Raw genomic sequence first — 15,495 nt, 5'->3', positions numbered from 1 at the left:
CAAGACAGAAAGGGAAGCCCAAATCATCACGGACACAATTATTATTATTTAAAAATAAAAATAAATAAGGGATGAGAAATTTGTCAAAAATTAATTAATTAAAAAAAAGGACGAGAGACGGTGATCTTAAATCCAAATTGGGCCCCTGCAGATGCAGATGCAGCAGTTGGAAGATACAAACGAGAGGTGAGGTTACAGAGAGAGACAGAGAGAGAGAGATGCTTATTCACCGCTGCGGTCGTTTTTTGTTTCCCCTTCATCTTCATTTTAACACCCCACGCCGCCACCCCCCACATTACAGGAATCCCAACACCAGAAAATTACATAACTATGGAAAGACAAATGAAGCCACTTTTTTTTTATTATAAAAAAAACAACTATATTAAACTTATCAGCCTCAACTCACTCACTCACTCGGCCCCCCACGAGGTAGGAATCCAATCTTGCCAGCGTAACGGGACTCATCTTTCACTTTACGTGCTGCCTCTCCAAATGTCATTTCTTTTGCGGGGCCCTCCATTTCATCCAACTGCAAAGTGACCCGGGCGGTGGGGTCCCACTCAAACTCGGCCCACGTCCACCAGCGTTTGTCCCCCTCGACCTCAAAGCTTCCCCTCGCGCTGCTCGAGTCCAACGGCAACTTTCTTAGACCAGGGCAGTTTACTATGAAGAAGCGTACCCCCTGGGGAAAGGATAGAGTCTGGTCGCAAATGCTCGTTAGCTTGGGAAGACCGATGAGTCGTAGGGATTCGAGACGTGAGAATAGTCCCGAAGCAGCTAATTCCTCCCTTGCAAATCCATCCCCAATGATTTTCTCCATCGATTCGCAGAATGTGACCGTCAGTTTCCGGAGCTTCGGAGCATGCACGAGCCAGGACAAGTCCAAAAGCCCGCACCTCTTGACCCAAACATCAACGAGATTGGGGAAGCAAAAGTAGTTTGGCGCTTGTCCTATTCTCTGAGTTATCTTCATCTCACTCAGCTCGGTATATTGAAATAGACAAAGCGTCTCTAAATGCGAGAAACCGTTAGTGCTTGCTGGTGAGTAATTTATTACGATGCTAGTCAAGTTACCATTCCTATTATCAATGCACGCTCTCCTTATGCGTCTCCGTAAATTCGGGGATTGGAATATTTTCTGAGCAGAGGAAGACTCGTGCACGCAGATAGATAAGTCGGTGAGATGTTGCATGCACCCTAGTTCCTCTACCATCTCTTCTTCCTTTAGTTCCTCTACTGTCTCTTCTTCCTTCACCCCACCCCATTCCCCCATAAGTTCTTCTAACTTCCATTGGTTGAAATTCCATTGGCTAAACACATTCAGTGGTAAGCTTGTGATTGCCCCTGTCGGAATAAGGACGTTTCCTTTCAACATATCGTCCAGTAGCAACCACCGTAAACGAGTCAAGTTCTTGATTTCTTTGGGTAATTCACTAATACCGGTGACCGACAAGTTCAAGTATCGTAGATTGATCAGATTGCAAATCCCTTCGGGGAATGACTCGATATTTCCATTGCTGGATAGGTTCAGGACCGCTAGACAAGCCGTCATCGAGTCGAAAAATCCTTTTGGCATGAACGTCACTTCTGTTTCCCTTACAAATAAAGTTTCGAGCTGCGAACACTGGGGTGGTTTCTTGTCGATATTTCGAATCCATTTTCCCCATAGAGATACTTTCTTTGATTCCCCCCATTTAAAGACCAGATCCTCGGACATGTCTTCGTCTTTCTCTATCACTAGCAACTTGTTCTCCCTTTTCCCGTGGTCATGAGCGATCCAGGTTGCCATGTCGCGGATGACATCGTGCATCTTTACCCATGACTCTTCATCTTCATCACGCACACTTTCCAATAGACAAGCCATCTCTAAACTCCCCAAGACATACTTTCCCTTATCCCGCATACTGTATAAATCATTGATGTCTCCTAGCAAGCCTTCTCCAATCCAGAGTTCAATAAGCTCATCTGTTATTATGGGGTAATCCTCAGGGAAGAGACAACAATAAAGGAAGCAAAGCTGAGCAGTAGAGTCATTTAAGCTATTATAACTAAACTCTAGTATGTGGTACACTTCATCCACCATATCTGACAGCTTGTACGGATTGTTCCTGAGCGTTGTTAGCGCATGCTTCCACTCATGGGGATCCTTTCTGCCGGCCATGGCTTGTCCAACAGTAATAAGGGCTAGTGGCAACCCTTTGCACTCTCGGACAATGTCCTTAGCGAGCTCTGGAATATTTGGATGAGAATGTACATTCGGTTTGCCGACGTTGTTCTCAAATAATTCCAGGGCTTCTTCGGGCATCAAGCACTGTACTTTGAAGGTTTTTTCCGCTGCCATTTGGTCGCATACTTGCTCTGACCGAGTTGTGAATACAACTTTGGATCCATTTTCGGGACTAGGACGAGGAACTCCAATTTTTGGAAGGTCCAGCCTCCCCCATAGATCATCAATCAACAATACAAACTTCTTCTTATTCAAATCTTTCCGCAGATGATGGACCCTTTCATCCCAGGACCATCCTTTCCAGAGCTCATCTTCAATGTCTAGCCTTTTCCTTATGGCATCTTGAATTCTATCTTTGTTCACTTGCCTAGACACCACCACCCAAATAACAACATCGAATCCATGATTTGCGCGGGAAAGCTCCTCGTTGATCCTTTTCATGAGGGTGGTCTTTCCCACACCACCTATTCCATATAACCCTATCATTCCTACTTGTTTTTTGTCCACAAGCCATTCCCATACTTTCTTAAAGGAACTATCAAGCCCCACCGTCTTGTCCATAGGCATCCCGAGCACTCGAGGAGGAGGCAATGGCGATGTCACAGTGTCGAATTCTCCTTCCTTGGGTGGGAGCTCTCTTGCTTCATTGAGCATTTGATTAACTCTTTTCCCCAATTTATAACCGGACCAACAGTTTGGTGGAAGACAACGACTGAGACATTTGATTTGGTCACGTTCCCCGGCATCCCGAAGAACTTGATCTACGCGACTGACAAACTCTTGCACCTTGCCTAACCAGGTCGCCACTTGTTTCGTGCGCAGAGCACGCTCTTCTTTTTCTTCACGTTCCACCCTTTTTTTCACATCGTAGCTCACGGCCTTCAGGTCTTCAGTTGCGTTCTTCAAAGAGTCGACATTATCTTTAAGAAAATAAATGTAGCCCAAAGGTTTCTTGGCCAAGCCCCACAACTCTTTGACGAGTTGTAAAAGAGGACTTGCGAAATCCATAGATTCTTTCCAAGATAAGAGATCGATCGAGTATTTAGATAGTAGGAAAGCGAGCGGATGGGTGGTGTTCAATAAGCTCTGCTATATTTATCTTGATTGTTCTGGCCAGCAGACGAAGGAAAGAATATCGCAACCTTTTCTTTACTTCAAGAAGAGAAATGGAACGCATAATTCTTCTTCTTTCTTCGTTGGGGTCGAGCCGCAAAGAATCCTTCTGTTCAGAAATGAAATCCACAATCGTTTGAGCCAAGAAAAAGGGAAGGTATCATGACAAATCTCATTTAGAAGCACCCTAAGGAGCCTTGCGGTTTAGGGTCCGTTTGAGACAAAGAATACATGATTGCTTAATATGGACCAAGGCAAAGAACACTAGTGACCTATGTTTCTTCCATATAAGGCAATGCTCAAATTCTTCTTCCTGCTTTTGTCTATGGACTGCGTGAAATGTGATCAATCGTGTCCAGAAGCAAAGAATTACTATTTTTTGGATAGAAGCAAAGAATTATTTGATTTCTTTTTCAAGATGCAGAATAATGTAACTGATGAGTCAGCCTTTTAGAAGCTCTCCAATGGAAATTTCACAAATATAATTAGCTGTCTATTTAGTTTTCATAATAGGACAATTTGGGTAACTATGGAAGTGATCCGCAAGAAGACTTCCCTAATACTTACTACAATTAGAGTTTGTTTAGTTTTTATATTTTGCTTTTTAATGATCTTCACTTTTATCAATGTAAAATGCTTGAAACCTTTGAAAGTCGTCTTACATTGATATATAGATTCGCATATAGTCCTTTCCAAAGTTTTTGAAATTTAAGAAAAAAAAATTTAATGAGAAATATATATGCTTTTGCCTTTTTAGAAGTCCACCAGCCATCTACGAATATTTCACTTGCAGGATTGGTGCTGCCCAATTTGCAAGCCACAACTCACTTCAAATGTACATGTCATTCTGCAAACATCAATTATATAACTCAATATTCCTAAAATTGCCCAATCACCCTTTTCGTACTTGTCACCTTTACTTTTATCTTAGAATTATTGAAAAAATGTCTACATTTTTCACAATCGCTGTTATTTTAGAATTACCTTATAAAAAATAATTAAAATTTAAACTTAAGTTGCATGCAATCAACTACTATGTTTTCTTTTATTCGTTTGTTAAACCATAAATTTAATGTCACAAGGATTTTATAATAAAAACATTTTTAAATATATATAGCTTATGGAGAATATAATTAATAAATTAACGTCACACAAATCCATTTAAATTACAGCTAAAATAAATTAAAATATGCATACCACACTAGCGATCTAAGGTCGCCACCTAAAATTGAAGTTCCCCAACCTCAGGCAACCTACAATTTAAAGCGAACGGCCAGTTGGTTCTTGTCACAACCACCATGAGACTCTCTATTGTTTATCCAGAGAAACAGAGACAGAGGGGGGGGGGGGGGGTAAATGGAGAGCAACGAAAGATGCCACTGGGAGGGGTATTGCAGCGACAATCGTATTGGAGAGCTAGCGACAAGGAGATGGGTGGCGGAGATAAGAGGCAAGTAAGGGAGGGAACAAGAGCTAAAAGAGTTCGATATCTGGGGATTTGTGTGTAAAATCCTCATAAAGCACGAGGCATTCCAATCAATTTAGAGTAACTGGATATGGTCCACTTACTCTCTAACTGTAGAGAGTTTAAACCGCGAATGCTGATATCGACAATTCACACACACACACACTAGAAAAGGAGAGAGAGGATGCGGCACGCAAAACATGCTCTATTGTCACCAGACCCAGAGGGGTTTGGTGTACAGGGTGGGTGGGGTCAGGGTCGGAGATGCGGTTGGGATTCAGGTATAAGATCTCCGGTGATCGTTAAACATTAGCAATAAGAAAAAAATAAAACTTGCACCGAGTTATTATGCAGGCTCTTAAGCAATTCTGGATAATTAAGAACAAATCACTGCTCATATATGGAGTCATCGGACTATAAGTTTCTGCATATAACCTAATTATGAAAACTATTAAATCGCACATTCTTGGTAAATCAATATAGTTGCTGTAGTAATTCATTCCCATAATAGACGGCTACTTTCAAGAAGCTTTCTAGTAGTAGTTTGATGTTATAGATTAAGTTCAAATGTGCTCTATATGTAGGATAGTCTTGATTTGTAATATGATTAGTGAGCTTTCTCCAAATAAATAACAGAACTAGCCAGTGATAACTCGGTAAAATTGTTAGATGTATTAGATGATTTACCGACATCTGTTTATATAGTCAAATACCGTTATTTACCACAAGAAATGAAACAATAATAACCCGCTAAAAGTTATTATCGGCTAGTTGAAAGATATATAATTACTAAAACATTAGTGAGTTACTAAATTTGATTAGAAATCCACTTAACTCGAGTTTTACACGTTGATAAATTACTTTAAAAAGTACGAGAAAATTCACTAACCTGATTGAAGGGCGGGTGACGAGGGTCCGAGCTTAGTACTTGACCTGAAAGTCCTTGCTTGATGCCCCTTGTGCTTTAATAAATATAATAATCTGTTAATAAAATAATCGGTCTTAAATGGCATGAGCGAGAAAAGCCCAAGATGGAAGTCGATTGCTTAGGTCAACCGAATTTGTGTCTTAGACATTTACTAAGATCAATTTTAATAGCCAAATCCTTAATGAGAACTTACTACTAGAGTGCCAAAGCTAATTAACTCAAAATAACACAATAGTTATCAATATACTCAATAGCTTATATTGGTTAGTAATTTGGTTGATAATGATTTGAGATGCTGGGATGTGAGACCTAGCCAAGATTATGTTGTAGCTGAAGATAAGGATACCATTCAACAAATCAAGCATAGTGACATCGGCGATGAATAAAAGTATGTGTGGCCTTTTGATAGAAGAGGACAGTTGACAGCTATATCCATTTATGTTTTTGTATAGACTCTAATTTTAAGGAAGGAAGGTCCATCTATCTCAAAGGTGGTGGAGAGCTGTGTGTGGAAATGGATTTGGCCTGTTTATTGTCGCTCAAAGATGATAATGCACTTAGGGAAAATACACTCTTAATGCCTTAGCATCCTATAGCAACCTTTTCAAGAGGAGGATCAGAAATGATGCTGTGTTGTGTGGAGTGGAGGAGACTATGGAACATATTACTCTGTTAAGCCGATGGTGTGAGTGCATCTAGTTTGCTATATTGAATCTAAAAATTAGGAGTAAGTATCGAGTATTGATCTACGGTTTGATAGAACAGGTCAGAATATGGAGGAGAGGAAGCAGATATATCCAACATCATTGAGTTTGTATGTCGGTATCTGTGGAAGGAAAGATGTAATAGTGTGCATAATCATACTATTCCAGATCCTGTTAAGGTGCTTAAGCAGCTGCAGCAAGCTTTAACTGAGTATGTTCACTTGAAGAAGCATATGCAATAGGACAATCCTGATCAGAGGAAGAGTGAGAAGGAAGATACTAGAGATATTGATTGGAAGAAACCTCGACAAGGTGTCATCAAAATTAATGATATTAGTATTTTTTTAGAAAACCATAACAAGGTGGCTGTGGGAGTTATTGGTCGAGATTATTCAGGTGCTATAGTGGGTGGTACAGGGTAACCAGTAGCTGCTTCTTATACATAAGAAGTTTGGCATTGAAGGAAGGAGTTCTTTTAGCCAAAGAAAAGCATAGGGGACAGATCATCCCTGACACCAATTCAGAAGTTGTCTTTAAAGATGTTACGATGCCAAACTAGTTCATGAGATCGCATTATGAACCTGTGGTGCAGGATATAAGGGAAAGTTTCGTAGCGACTGGTAGTGTCACCCCCATTCCATTTACTGAATACATCTAAATACTTTGGCCCAAAAAAAAAAAAATAGGCCTACTTTTTTGGCCGGAAAGAGATGTCTACTTTGGTACGCTGTATTATTCTCTCGTTTGGTGTTAGCTCAATTTTTTTAAAGCTTGAGATCTAGAGTCGAAATTTCATATTTTTGAACTTAACTAATGAAAAGTGTATCAAAACCTTTTGATAAAAGATGCATCCAAACACAAGTTTGAATGTTAGATTATCTCCATTAAGATGCTTACAGAGAGTTTTGGTGCACTTATCCTTTAATTTTTGTTTAAAAATTTTATTTTTGTTATGATTGATCACCAATTCAACAAAAACCATTTTGGTTTTATAATATTTTAAGAGTCAAAGTTTCATGTTTTTGATTGTCGTCATCATATTGTCCGAACTTATCAAGTCCCAAGACATGATTTATAAAAAGCCAGTCACATGAAAAAGAATTTAGATGCCTCACCACCGCAGCAGCTCTCGGATGAACCAATCCCTCCAAGTCAAGATGAGGGGCTTGATTTCTGCGGCGATGAAGAGGACCTTGCTCTTGCAAGATCGACCAGATCTTTGAAGAGCATATCCTCTTGTTTCGCTTGCTTGTTCCGTAGCAGGTGAATCAAGAGAGAGCTTCTGCTTCTGGCCCCCTAAACTGTCGTGCGAGGAACCGGTCTCAACACAGGAACTAGAGGGATTGCCCGAAAGCTCCACCCGTTGCTCTGTAACTTGTCCTCTCTAGTTATATGGAATTGAACTAGAAAATAATGCGTCCACAGAAAAGAATAAGAGATCGAAAAAATAGGAGTATGTAGATGGTAGGAAAGCAGGTGGACGGGTGCTGTTCGATAAGCTATGCTATATTTATCTCGATTGTTCTGGCTAGCAGGCGAAGGAAAGAATATCAGAATCTTTCCTTTACTTCGAGAAGAGAAAGGGAACTATAATTCTTCTCCTTTCTTCATCCGGGTCGAGCCGCAAAGAATCTTTCTGTCCAGAAAAGAAATCCACAATCGTTTGAGCCAAGAAAACAGGGAAGGTATCATGACTAGACTCATTTATAAGCACCCCGAGGAGTATGAACTAAGGCAAAGAATATCAGTGACCGATGTTTCTTCAATATGAGGCAATGCTCGCGTTCTTCTTCCTGCTTTTGTCTTTGGACTGCGTGGAATGTGATCAATGGTGTCCAGAAGCAAAGAATCACTATTTTTTTGGATACAAGCAAAATAATTATTCGATTAATGGGATTGAGGGTCAGCCTTTTAGAAGCTCTCCGATGGAAATTTCACAAACTTAATTAGCTGTTTATTTGGTTTCCATAGTTCGACAATTTGGGTAACTATCGAAGCAATCCACAAAAAGCCTTCTCCAATACTTATTACAATCAGAGTTTATTTAGTGTTTGCCTTTTGCTTTTTTTAAAATCTTACGGCGTACCCGAATTCACTTTTATTAATGTAAAAAAAATACTTGAAACCTTCGAAAGTGATCTTACGTTGATATATAGATTTGCGTACAATTTTCTCCAAAGTTTTTGAAATTTAAATAATATTTTAAATATTAACAGGAAAAGCAAAAAAATATTACTTTTGCCTTTTCGGGAGTCCATCGGCCATCTACGGATATTTCGATTTGCAAGGTTGGTGCTATCCAATTTGCGAGTCCCAACTCACTTCAAATGCTTATGTCATTCGGCAAACGTAGTAAAGCATATGACTCAATATTCTTAAAATTGCCCCATCACCCTTTTCGTACTAGCCACTTTTAATTCTCTCTTAGAATTATTGAAACAATGTCAAACATTTTGCACAATCGTTATTATTATACAATTACTCTATCATAAATAATTAAAATATAAGTATAAGTTGCATGCAAATTTTATAATAGAAATATTTTTAAACATATATAGCTTATAAAGTAACGTCACATAAACCCACTTAATTTACAACCAAATTAAATTAAAATCTGAATGTTAAGAAGATAACGTTGCAATTTGAAGCGTGAAATTATTTCCTCATTATATTTAAATTGTAAATTGACAAGAACCAAAATATTTGGATAAATTATTTCTTTATTAAGTTTAAATTTACAAATAGAAAGAACAAAAGAAAATTTAAAGTAAACTAATATAAATTCATTTTATTGCTAGTTCAAGAAGAATCTTTGAAAATTAAACAAGTAATAACATATCCTATTGATAAAATAAAGTTGTTATAATCTTTGGTATGATGATATTTTTATACAGGAGAAAAGTTAATAATGAATATTTATCGAGAAAGAAAGTACACGTCAACGAAGACAACAATAAGCCTTTATTGATAAAATTTTCATTATTAACATTAAAAAATGTACGTTATCGACAATAAGCCGTTTATTCGTTCATTGTTCTACAGCTTTGCTTACCAAGGTTTATTTGCCGACCAAGTCTCATTTAATTTAAATTTATCGACTCTTAATTAAATTATGTTATCTTCTTAATAAATGAAACGATACAAACCTATAAAAAAAAGTTGTTACCGAATAGTCGAAAAACATAATTACTAAAACATTAGGGGGATACTAAATTTCATTAAAAATTAACTTAGCTTGAGTTTTACACGTAAATAGCATCATTTATAAAAGTACAAGAAAACTCACTAACCTGAATAAAGGGTGGGTGACGAGCTTGATGCACCTCATGAATTAATAAATATAATAATCACTTCAATAAAATAATCGGTCTTAAATGGCATGAGCAAGCCAAGTCCAAGAAGGAAATCGTTAGCTGAGGTCAACCGAATTTGTGTTTCGGGCTTATTGGGCAGGGACGAAAAGTTTTAGTTCTTGAGGAGGCTTCTACAGTTTAGGTACACAAAAAGATCTTCAGAAATTCTGCTGTAATCGTTCTGCACGTAAACATAATGGTAAGACATATTCTTTGTGCAGTTCACTCTCAAGGTAATTGGCCACATGATGATCAGGAGCTTAGAACCGAAAGGCGAAGAGCAGGAGAAATTCTGATCCGATTTCAAAATAATTTCCTCCGCATTCGCTTCCTTGCCATTTAAATTGCCAGGAACCGCATTTCATCGTGGAATTCAGGTAATTCTTTTTTTTTTTTTCATATCCTCGGAATATACTCGTGATGGAACGGAAGACTTCGTCGAGTTACTTTCCTAATGTAACGTTTCGACGAAATCAGGCTCGGGATAGGATGTATATAGCATGTTGGACAGCGTTATTTCTAGGAGGAGAGAAGGACAAGGCTTCCAAAACGATTTCCTGGAGTCCCTGATAATCAAGCACAGCAAGGCGGTGGACGGAGAAGCTGACAAAGAGAAGCTAACGGGCAAGCAAATGAAGGACAATGTACTAACTCTTCTAGTTGCTGGTCATGACACCACCACTGCTGCTCTGACTTGGCTCATGAAATTCCTCGGAGAGAACCCTCGAGATCTGCAACGGCTCAGGGTACTCCCATTTTGCCGATGAGCTCTGTTAAATTGAAACCGTCACCTAAGAATACTGAAGAACGGGTTGCGTGCTTCGTATGCAGGAAGAGCATATGGAAATTCAAGCGAGTGGCAAGGGTGGAGCGAATCTATCTTGGAGCGAAGTTAATAACATGCCTTATACCGCTAAAGTAAGCAAGACATTAACTCTATCACCCTAATTACCCTACTGAAAACGGGAAGATGTAGAAATTTTTTTTGTCTTTGGTATTTCAGGTAATAAGTGAAACTCTAAGGAGAGCCACGATATTACCTTGGTTCTCGAGGAAAGCTGCTCAGGATTTTGAGATTGATGGTATGCATCCCGATAAAAAGACCAAACACGCTAATCAGAAAAATGCAATCTCAAGATGCTTACTAATACTAACTCCTGGTCTTTTACAGGATATAAGATCAAGAAAGGTTGGTTGGTGAACCTGGATGTTGTTTCTATTCACCATGACCCGGAAGTTTTCCCTCAGCCCGAAGTTTTTGACCCTTCCAGATTTGATGTAACCATCTTTCTGTCGCTTCGTCGTATAGTATATAGCCCACGTTTTATTTCTTATTTCCAGCTGAAATTTTTCTATTGATCTCAGGAACCTTTGAAGCCTTTCAGCTTCCTTGGATTCGGTAGTGGACCACGTATGTGCCCGGGGATCAATCTGGCGAAGCTGGAGATCTCTATTTTCATTCATCACTTATCGTGCAGATAGAAGTTAGAACATAAAATGCTCATTTTGATAAACAACGTCTCATCTTCCTGCTAGAACATTTTGATTGCCATCTAGCATGTCAACCAGCCAAGGGGACAACCTTTTATAAGCTATAGTCTTTTTAAAAAAATGAAGCAATAAAGAAGAAGAAAAAGAAAAAGAAATGACAAAATTGATATGTTCGTGTCTGAGACTATGCTTGATGAATTTCTCAGGCGTTTATTGTGAGTGTAGAACTTGATTAGACAATCTTACTCTTCTTGACAGGTGGACTCCTCTGGAGAGAGATGACTCAGTCCAGCCTACTCTAGTAAAGATGCCCAAGAACAAGTATCCAGTTCTCGTTGAGCCACTGTAGATGTATTTGTTGCTTCACTTGGCAATTTGGCACAGAGCCATAATAGCCAAGGAAAGAAGTGGCACGGGGGATTCGACTTTATTGTTATGACCCGATCGTCAATGCAATACCAATATGCTAGAATGACAAACTCACTGGGTAATGGTAGCCATAAGCGAACGCTTGCCCGGGAGCACATTGTATGACTGAGAAAATGAGAAATAAGAATGTCCGAAGCAGTTTACGTTCTTCTTGAGTTGGTCTATTTCTTGCTGAATAACTACCTTTTGCTACAATCCTATTACTCTGGCCTGTTAATCAACAAATGCAACTTCAAGCAGCTTAATTGCAGAGAGTGGACAGATAAGTAAAGATTGGAGATATGTCTTTTGTTTATGAAAGTTAATCCATTGATGCACGGACATAAGCAAATAGGAAAGCCCGGCCAATACACCATGGAGAATAAAGGTGCTAAAGATATTCGAAATCAGCATACTGAAGTTTGAATTCAGTATTGCCTTGAATCAGACAGAAATGTAGAACTCCAGAAGATAAGTTCCAGAAACCCAATACAAATGTCATGTCAGCTCCAGCTCTAGCCCCCTTAAATTGGTTGGTGGTGCATAACACATTGCATACCTTAGGTAGAATGAATAAGTAAATACTATTGGCCTTAATAACAACAGTTCGGATGCCAGATCCCTTCAAACAATGACAATGCACCCAAGCAATGAAAAAGGAACCAGATTTGGACTGCAACTTCCTGAGAATACAAGCAGTCTTCCAAATCTCACGGGTAAAGGTGAGCCTCACAAGGATCTTTAGAGCGAGATGAGAAGATCCGGATTTTCTATTACTTATGAGATGATACCAATGAGAGGAGGGACTCCTATATATACAAATACTCTCTTATTCATAACCGTAGATCTCCCTACAATCTGAACGTGGAGGTTCAATTTCCCCATCTATCAACTACCCGCATTAATTACAAGAATTCTCCAAAATGGTGTATATTTCCCATACTGCTCATCCCTAGTGATAATATTCTAGAGAATTCGAGAAACTCTAAGAGGCTCGCCCGGTCTTTCCAATCATCACACCCCTTTGTACCTTTTCTTTTTTTGGTCGGAAGTCCTTTGTACCTTGAAAACCTATGGACCGTGACACATAGAACCGTCACTCATAGAAGTAAGTTTTTAAGGCCAAGCGCTCCCTCAAACTTGGGAAGACACTTCAGACCAAGCCACTCTAGCTCCCCTGGCATTAGTTGATATGACTTTTCGCAAAGATGCGAGAGAATCTCATCACAATGTACCTTGATCACTTTCGTAGGCAAAGAAACATCTTACTCCAAGTCTTCACCATACCATAAACCACCGTTTCACCTTTTGCTATTTCCCTGCAGAACTCAAATGCTTGACAGTCCAGGCTTCCATTGTGATTGGTGAATGAAAATAAAACTAGTAGACTAAGAAGGATGACATCGTTATATGTCATGTATCAAGCCATCGTCGAGCGATTAAATTTGCGGCCAGTGCAAATGGCAGGAGAAGAATAATGACAGATCACTAGATTATAATTTCTTCCTTGAATTTCGACAAACAGGGAATGGAAGCAATCCAAGACTTAATTAAACTTCTTCTCGGTGTACGCTAAGCATGCTAAACGGAATAATCTCTTCACTGTTTAGGAGCAAAAAACAGCTAGGTATGAAATATATTATCACGGATAGTATTTGTCACCGAGAACCTTCACTTTGAGTCGTATAGACAGTGAAAGGACAACGGCCTTTCTCCTAGAGAAAGCAAGCGGATAATTTGTAGGTGAGCCCAAAATAGAAGAAAAAATGGGGATAAGATGGAGTAGATGGCATGGAACAGGTCCTGTTAGAATTAGGAACTGAGGACAGTGTCGATCCCAATGTCGCGGGAAATTCTTTGTATTTTTATACACCGCCACTGAGATAATCAATGAGCTTGAATCTCCAGCAACTGGTCTCTTTGATGAGGGTGGAGATGGGAGAAGTGGGCTGATTCGTGATAGTTCAGTCTGAGCATTCGTTGCTTACCCATTGTCTCCATTATCTGTTGACCACCTGCAACAATGTGAATACTACATGATGAGACGTGGAAATTTGAATCGAGGAATAAACTTCAACTACTGCAGGTCTGATGTTTCCCTTATTCAAACAGAATGTAGGGTGTCGTTCAGCATAGAATCCTCCATAAGATTACAGAAGTCAACATCAGAGATCTCAAAACTGACATTCAAGAAAATTACTTTTCTCTGTCACAAAGAGACTTTCTTCTATGAGTATGAGCGTGTGCATGCTCTATTGCCAATGTTTTCAAACGGAAGAATATAGCACATATCAACACAAGGGTGCTAGCAAAACAAAACCAGGTCGGTGTCTAGGGAAGCAACAGAGTAAGTGCGGAAGAAAATAGGAATCTCCATATCATTGTGATGTTAGTAAGTCATCATCACTTCCCACAATCGTAGAAATTTGTGCCTGACCATGTTTCTAAAAGGCATATACCAGAGCCTTTATGGTCTCTATCTAAGTTACCAAAAGCAACTCAAAGAAAGTGGCATATCTGTTCTGTAGAACCAGTCGTATCAGAGGAAACTGTCACATGATGGAAGCTCGAGAGCAACTGAAAGTGAAAATAAAATTTTACCTGAACACCATACCCAAAAAAGAATGCAAAACATTCACCTGTGAGCTAGCTGGGAAAAATCATCTTGATTCACCATCCTCATGATTCACTCGCGGTGCCAAAGTGAGGGTTCACTGTCATCGCTTTGGTCAATGGAGTACCTTTGGTGACAATGTTATCATGTTGACAAAGAGCACGCTGCAAACTAGCATTCAATGCCAATCCCAGCCACAGAAGTTCCGCGTCTCTGAAGGTCAGTAGAGCGCGCAACTAGGGGTATAACATCTAACCGCAAAAGGTTGCATGATTTATTTTCTTTATTGAAGTTCTAACGCTGTGTAATTCAGATGAAGCACGACACGCTCTCGATAAGAACGACACTGATCGACAAGGTCAACAATTACTTCTTGCTTCAAAGCCTGCCACCATGTCCACAATCATTGATTAAGATTCAAAACGTAACGTCAAAATCCAACTCAATCTGCACTGAAGATTGCAAAAGTTTACTCAATAAGCTACATACAACATCATAACCGAAAAGGTATCTTCCCAAGTGCAAAAATCAAGTCTGCAAGCGAAAGGAGAAACGGGACACATGCATGGACAGCATAGCCCACCTTATGAGCTTATTCATGGGGCACAGAGTGCAGGAGGTAATCGTCTTATTTCGCTAATTCGAAATATGGGAAAGCCTTCCCACCCAAAAGAGGTGCAAAAGTAGCAAAGCCATTTTCGGCAAAAGTAAGATAAAACTCAGTATCTAAGAGGGGACAAGACTCGACGTGCACAAATACCGAGTGCAAACATCCCTCGCATCTCTCGGACAGTATTAACTCGATACTCCAAATCTCTAGCAATAACAATTTTTTTTTGTTCAGGCAGTAAGAATTGGTGATCACCCAGGATGGTGCATACTGGAATTCTGCAACTTCTTCCAATTAGAACAGCAACGGATTAAGGAACGGTCGAATCTTACGACCAGATCCTAAAAGAAAAGCAATGAAATAAAGCTAGAGCAATTTTCGGACTTGGGTTATGTTGTTCAGCCAAAGGTTGCAGAGCTAGGAAGACAATTGATATTAAGTAGACCTGATAGGATTGTCAGAAAAAAAACACGAAATAGCAGAATGTAAGAAGCCTCTGTCCCGGTAGTCTTCAGCTCAGCCCTCTGAATCACAAGTTCCCATTACTGAAGGATCAGCAACTGCCAGTACTGCCCAGCCTTC

At 39.5% G+C, this 15,495-nt stretch overlaps 1 protein-coding gene and 1 long non-coding RNA gene across 3 annotated transcripts; one reads left to right on the top strand and one right to left on the bottom strand.

Moving 5' to 3' along the window:
* Positions 1 to 249: 249 nt before the first annotated feature.
* LOC115664635 (disease resistance protein RPS5-like) lies at positions 250 to 7,930 on the bottom strand. Of its 2 annotated transcripts, none has more exons than XM_030586538.2 (3): positions 7,553 to 7,930; positions 5,695 to 5,786; positions 250 to 3,449 (listed from the first exon to the last, which is right to left on the bottom strand). In XM_030586538.2, exon 3 carries the CDS (start codon positions 3,233 to 3,235, stop codon positions 407 to 409), a length of 2,829 nt encoding a protein of 942 aa, XP_030442398.2. In that variant the 5' UTR covers positions 3,236 to 3,449; positions 5,695 to 5,786; positions 7,553 to 7,930; the 3' UTR covers positions 250 to 406. The 2 variants fall into 2 exon arrangements, with proteins under 2 accessions (XP_030442398.2, XP_056167725.1); XM_056311750.1 differs by having other exon boundaries at positions 5,695 to 5,761.
* A 1,871-nt stretch (positions 7,931 to 9,801) lies between these two features.
* LOC115662234 (uncharacterized) lies at positions 9,802 to 12,583 on the top strand. The gene is made up of 5 exons (XR_008816640.1): positions 9,802 to 10,167; positions 10,268 to 10,536; positions 10,622 to 10,872; positions 10,962 to 11,068; positions 11,156 to 12,583. It is a non-coding gene; the product is annotated as an uncharacterized LOC115662234 (long non-coding RNA).
* Positions 12,584 to 15,495: the final 2,912 nt, after the last annotated feature.

This window comes from Syzygium oleosum, unplaced genomic scaffold (genome assembly GCF_021117445.2).
Source record: "Syzygium oleosum isolate NSW1041296 unplaced genomic scaffold, Sole_v2.1 Sole_v2.05, whole genome shotgun sequence".
Lineage (NCBI taxonomy): Eukaryota > Viridiplantae > Streptophyta > Magnoliopsida > Myrtales > Myrtaceae > Syzygium > Syzygium oleosum.
This window is presented reverse-complemented; position numbering and strand designations above follow the sequence as displayed.

Coding starts and splice junctions, on each gene's coding strand:
- LOC115664635 (XM_030586538.2), bottom strand. CDS start 3,235: ATGGATTTCGCAAGTCCTCTTTTACAACTCGTCAAAGAGTTGTGGGGC.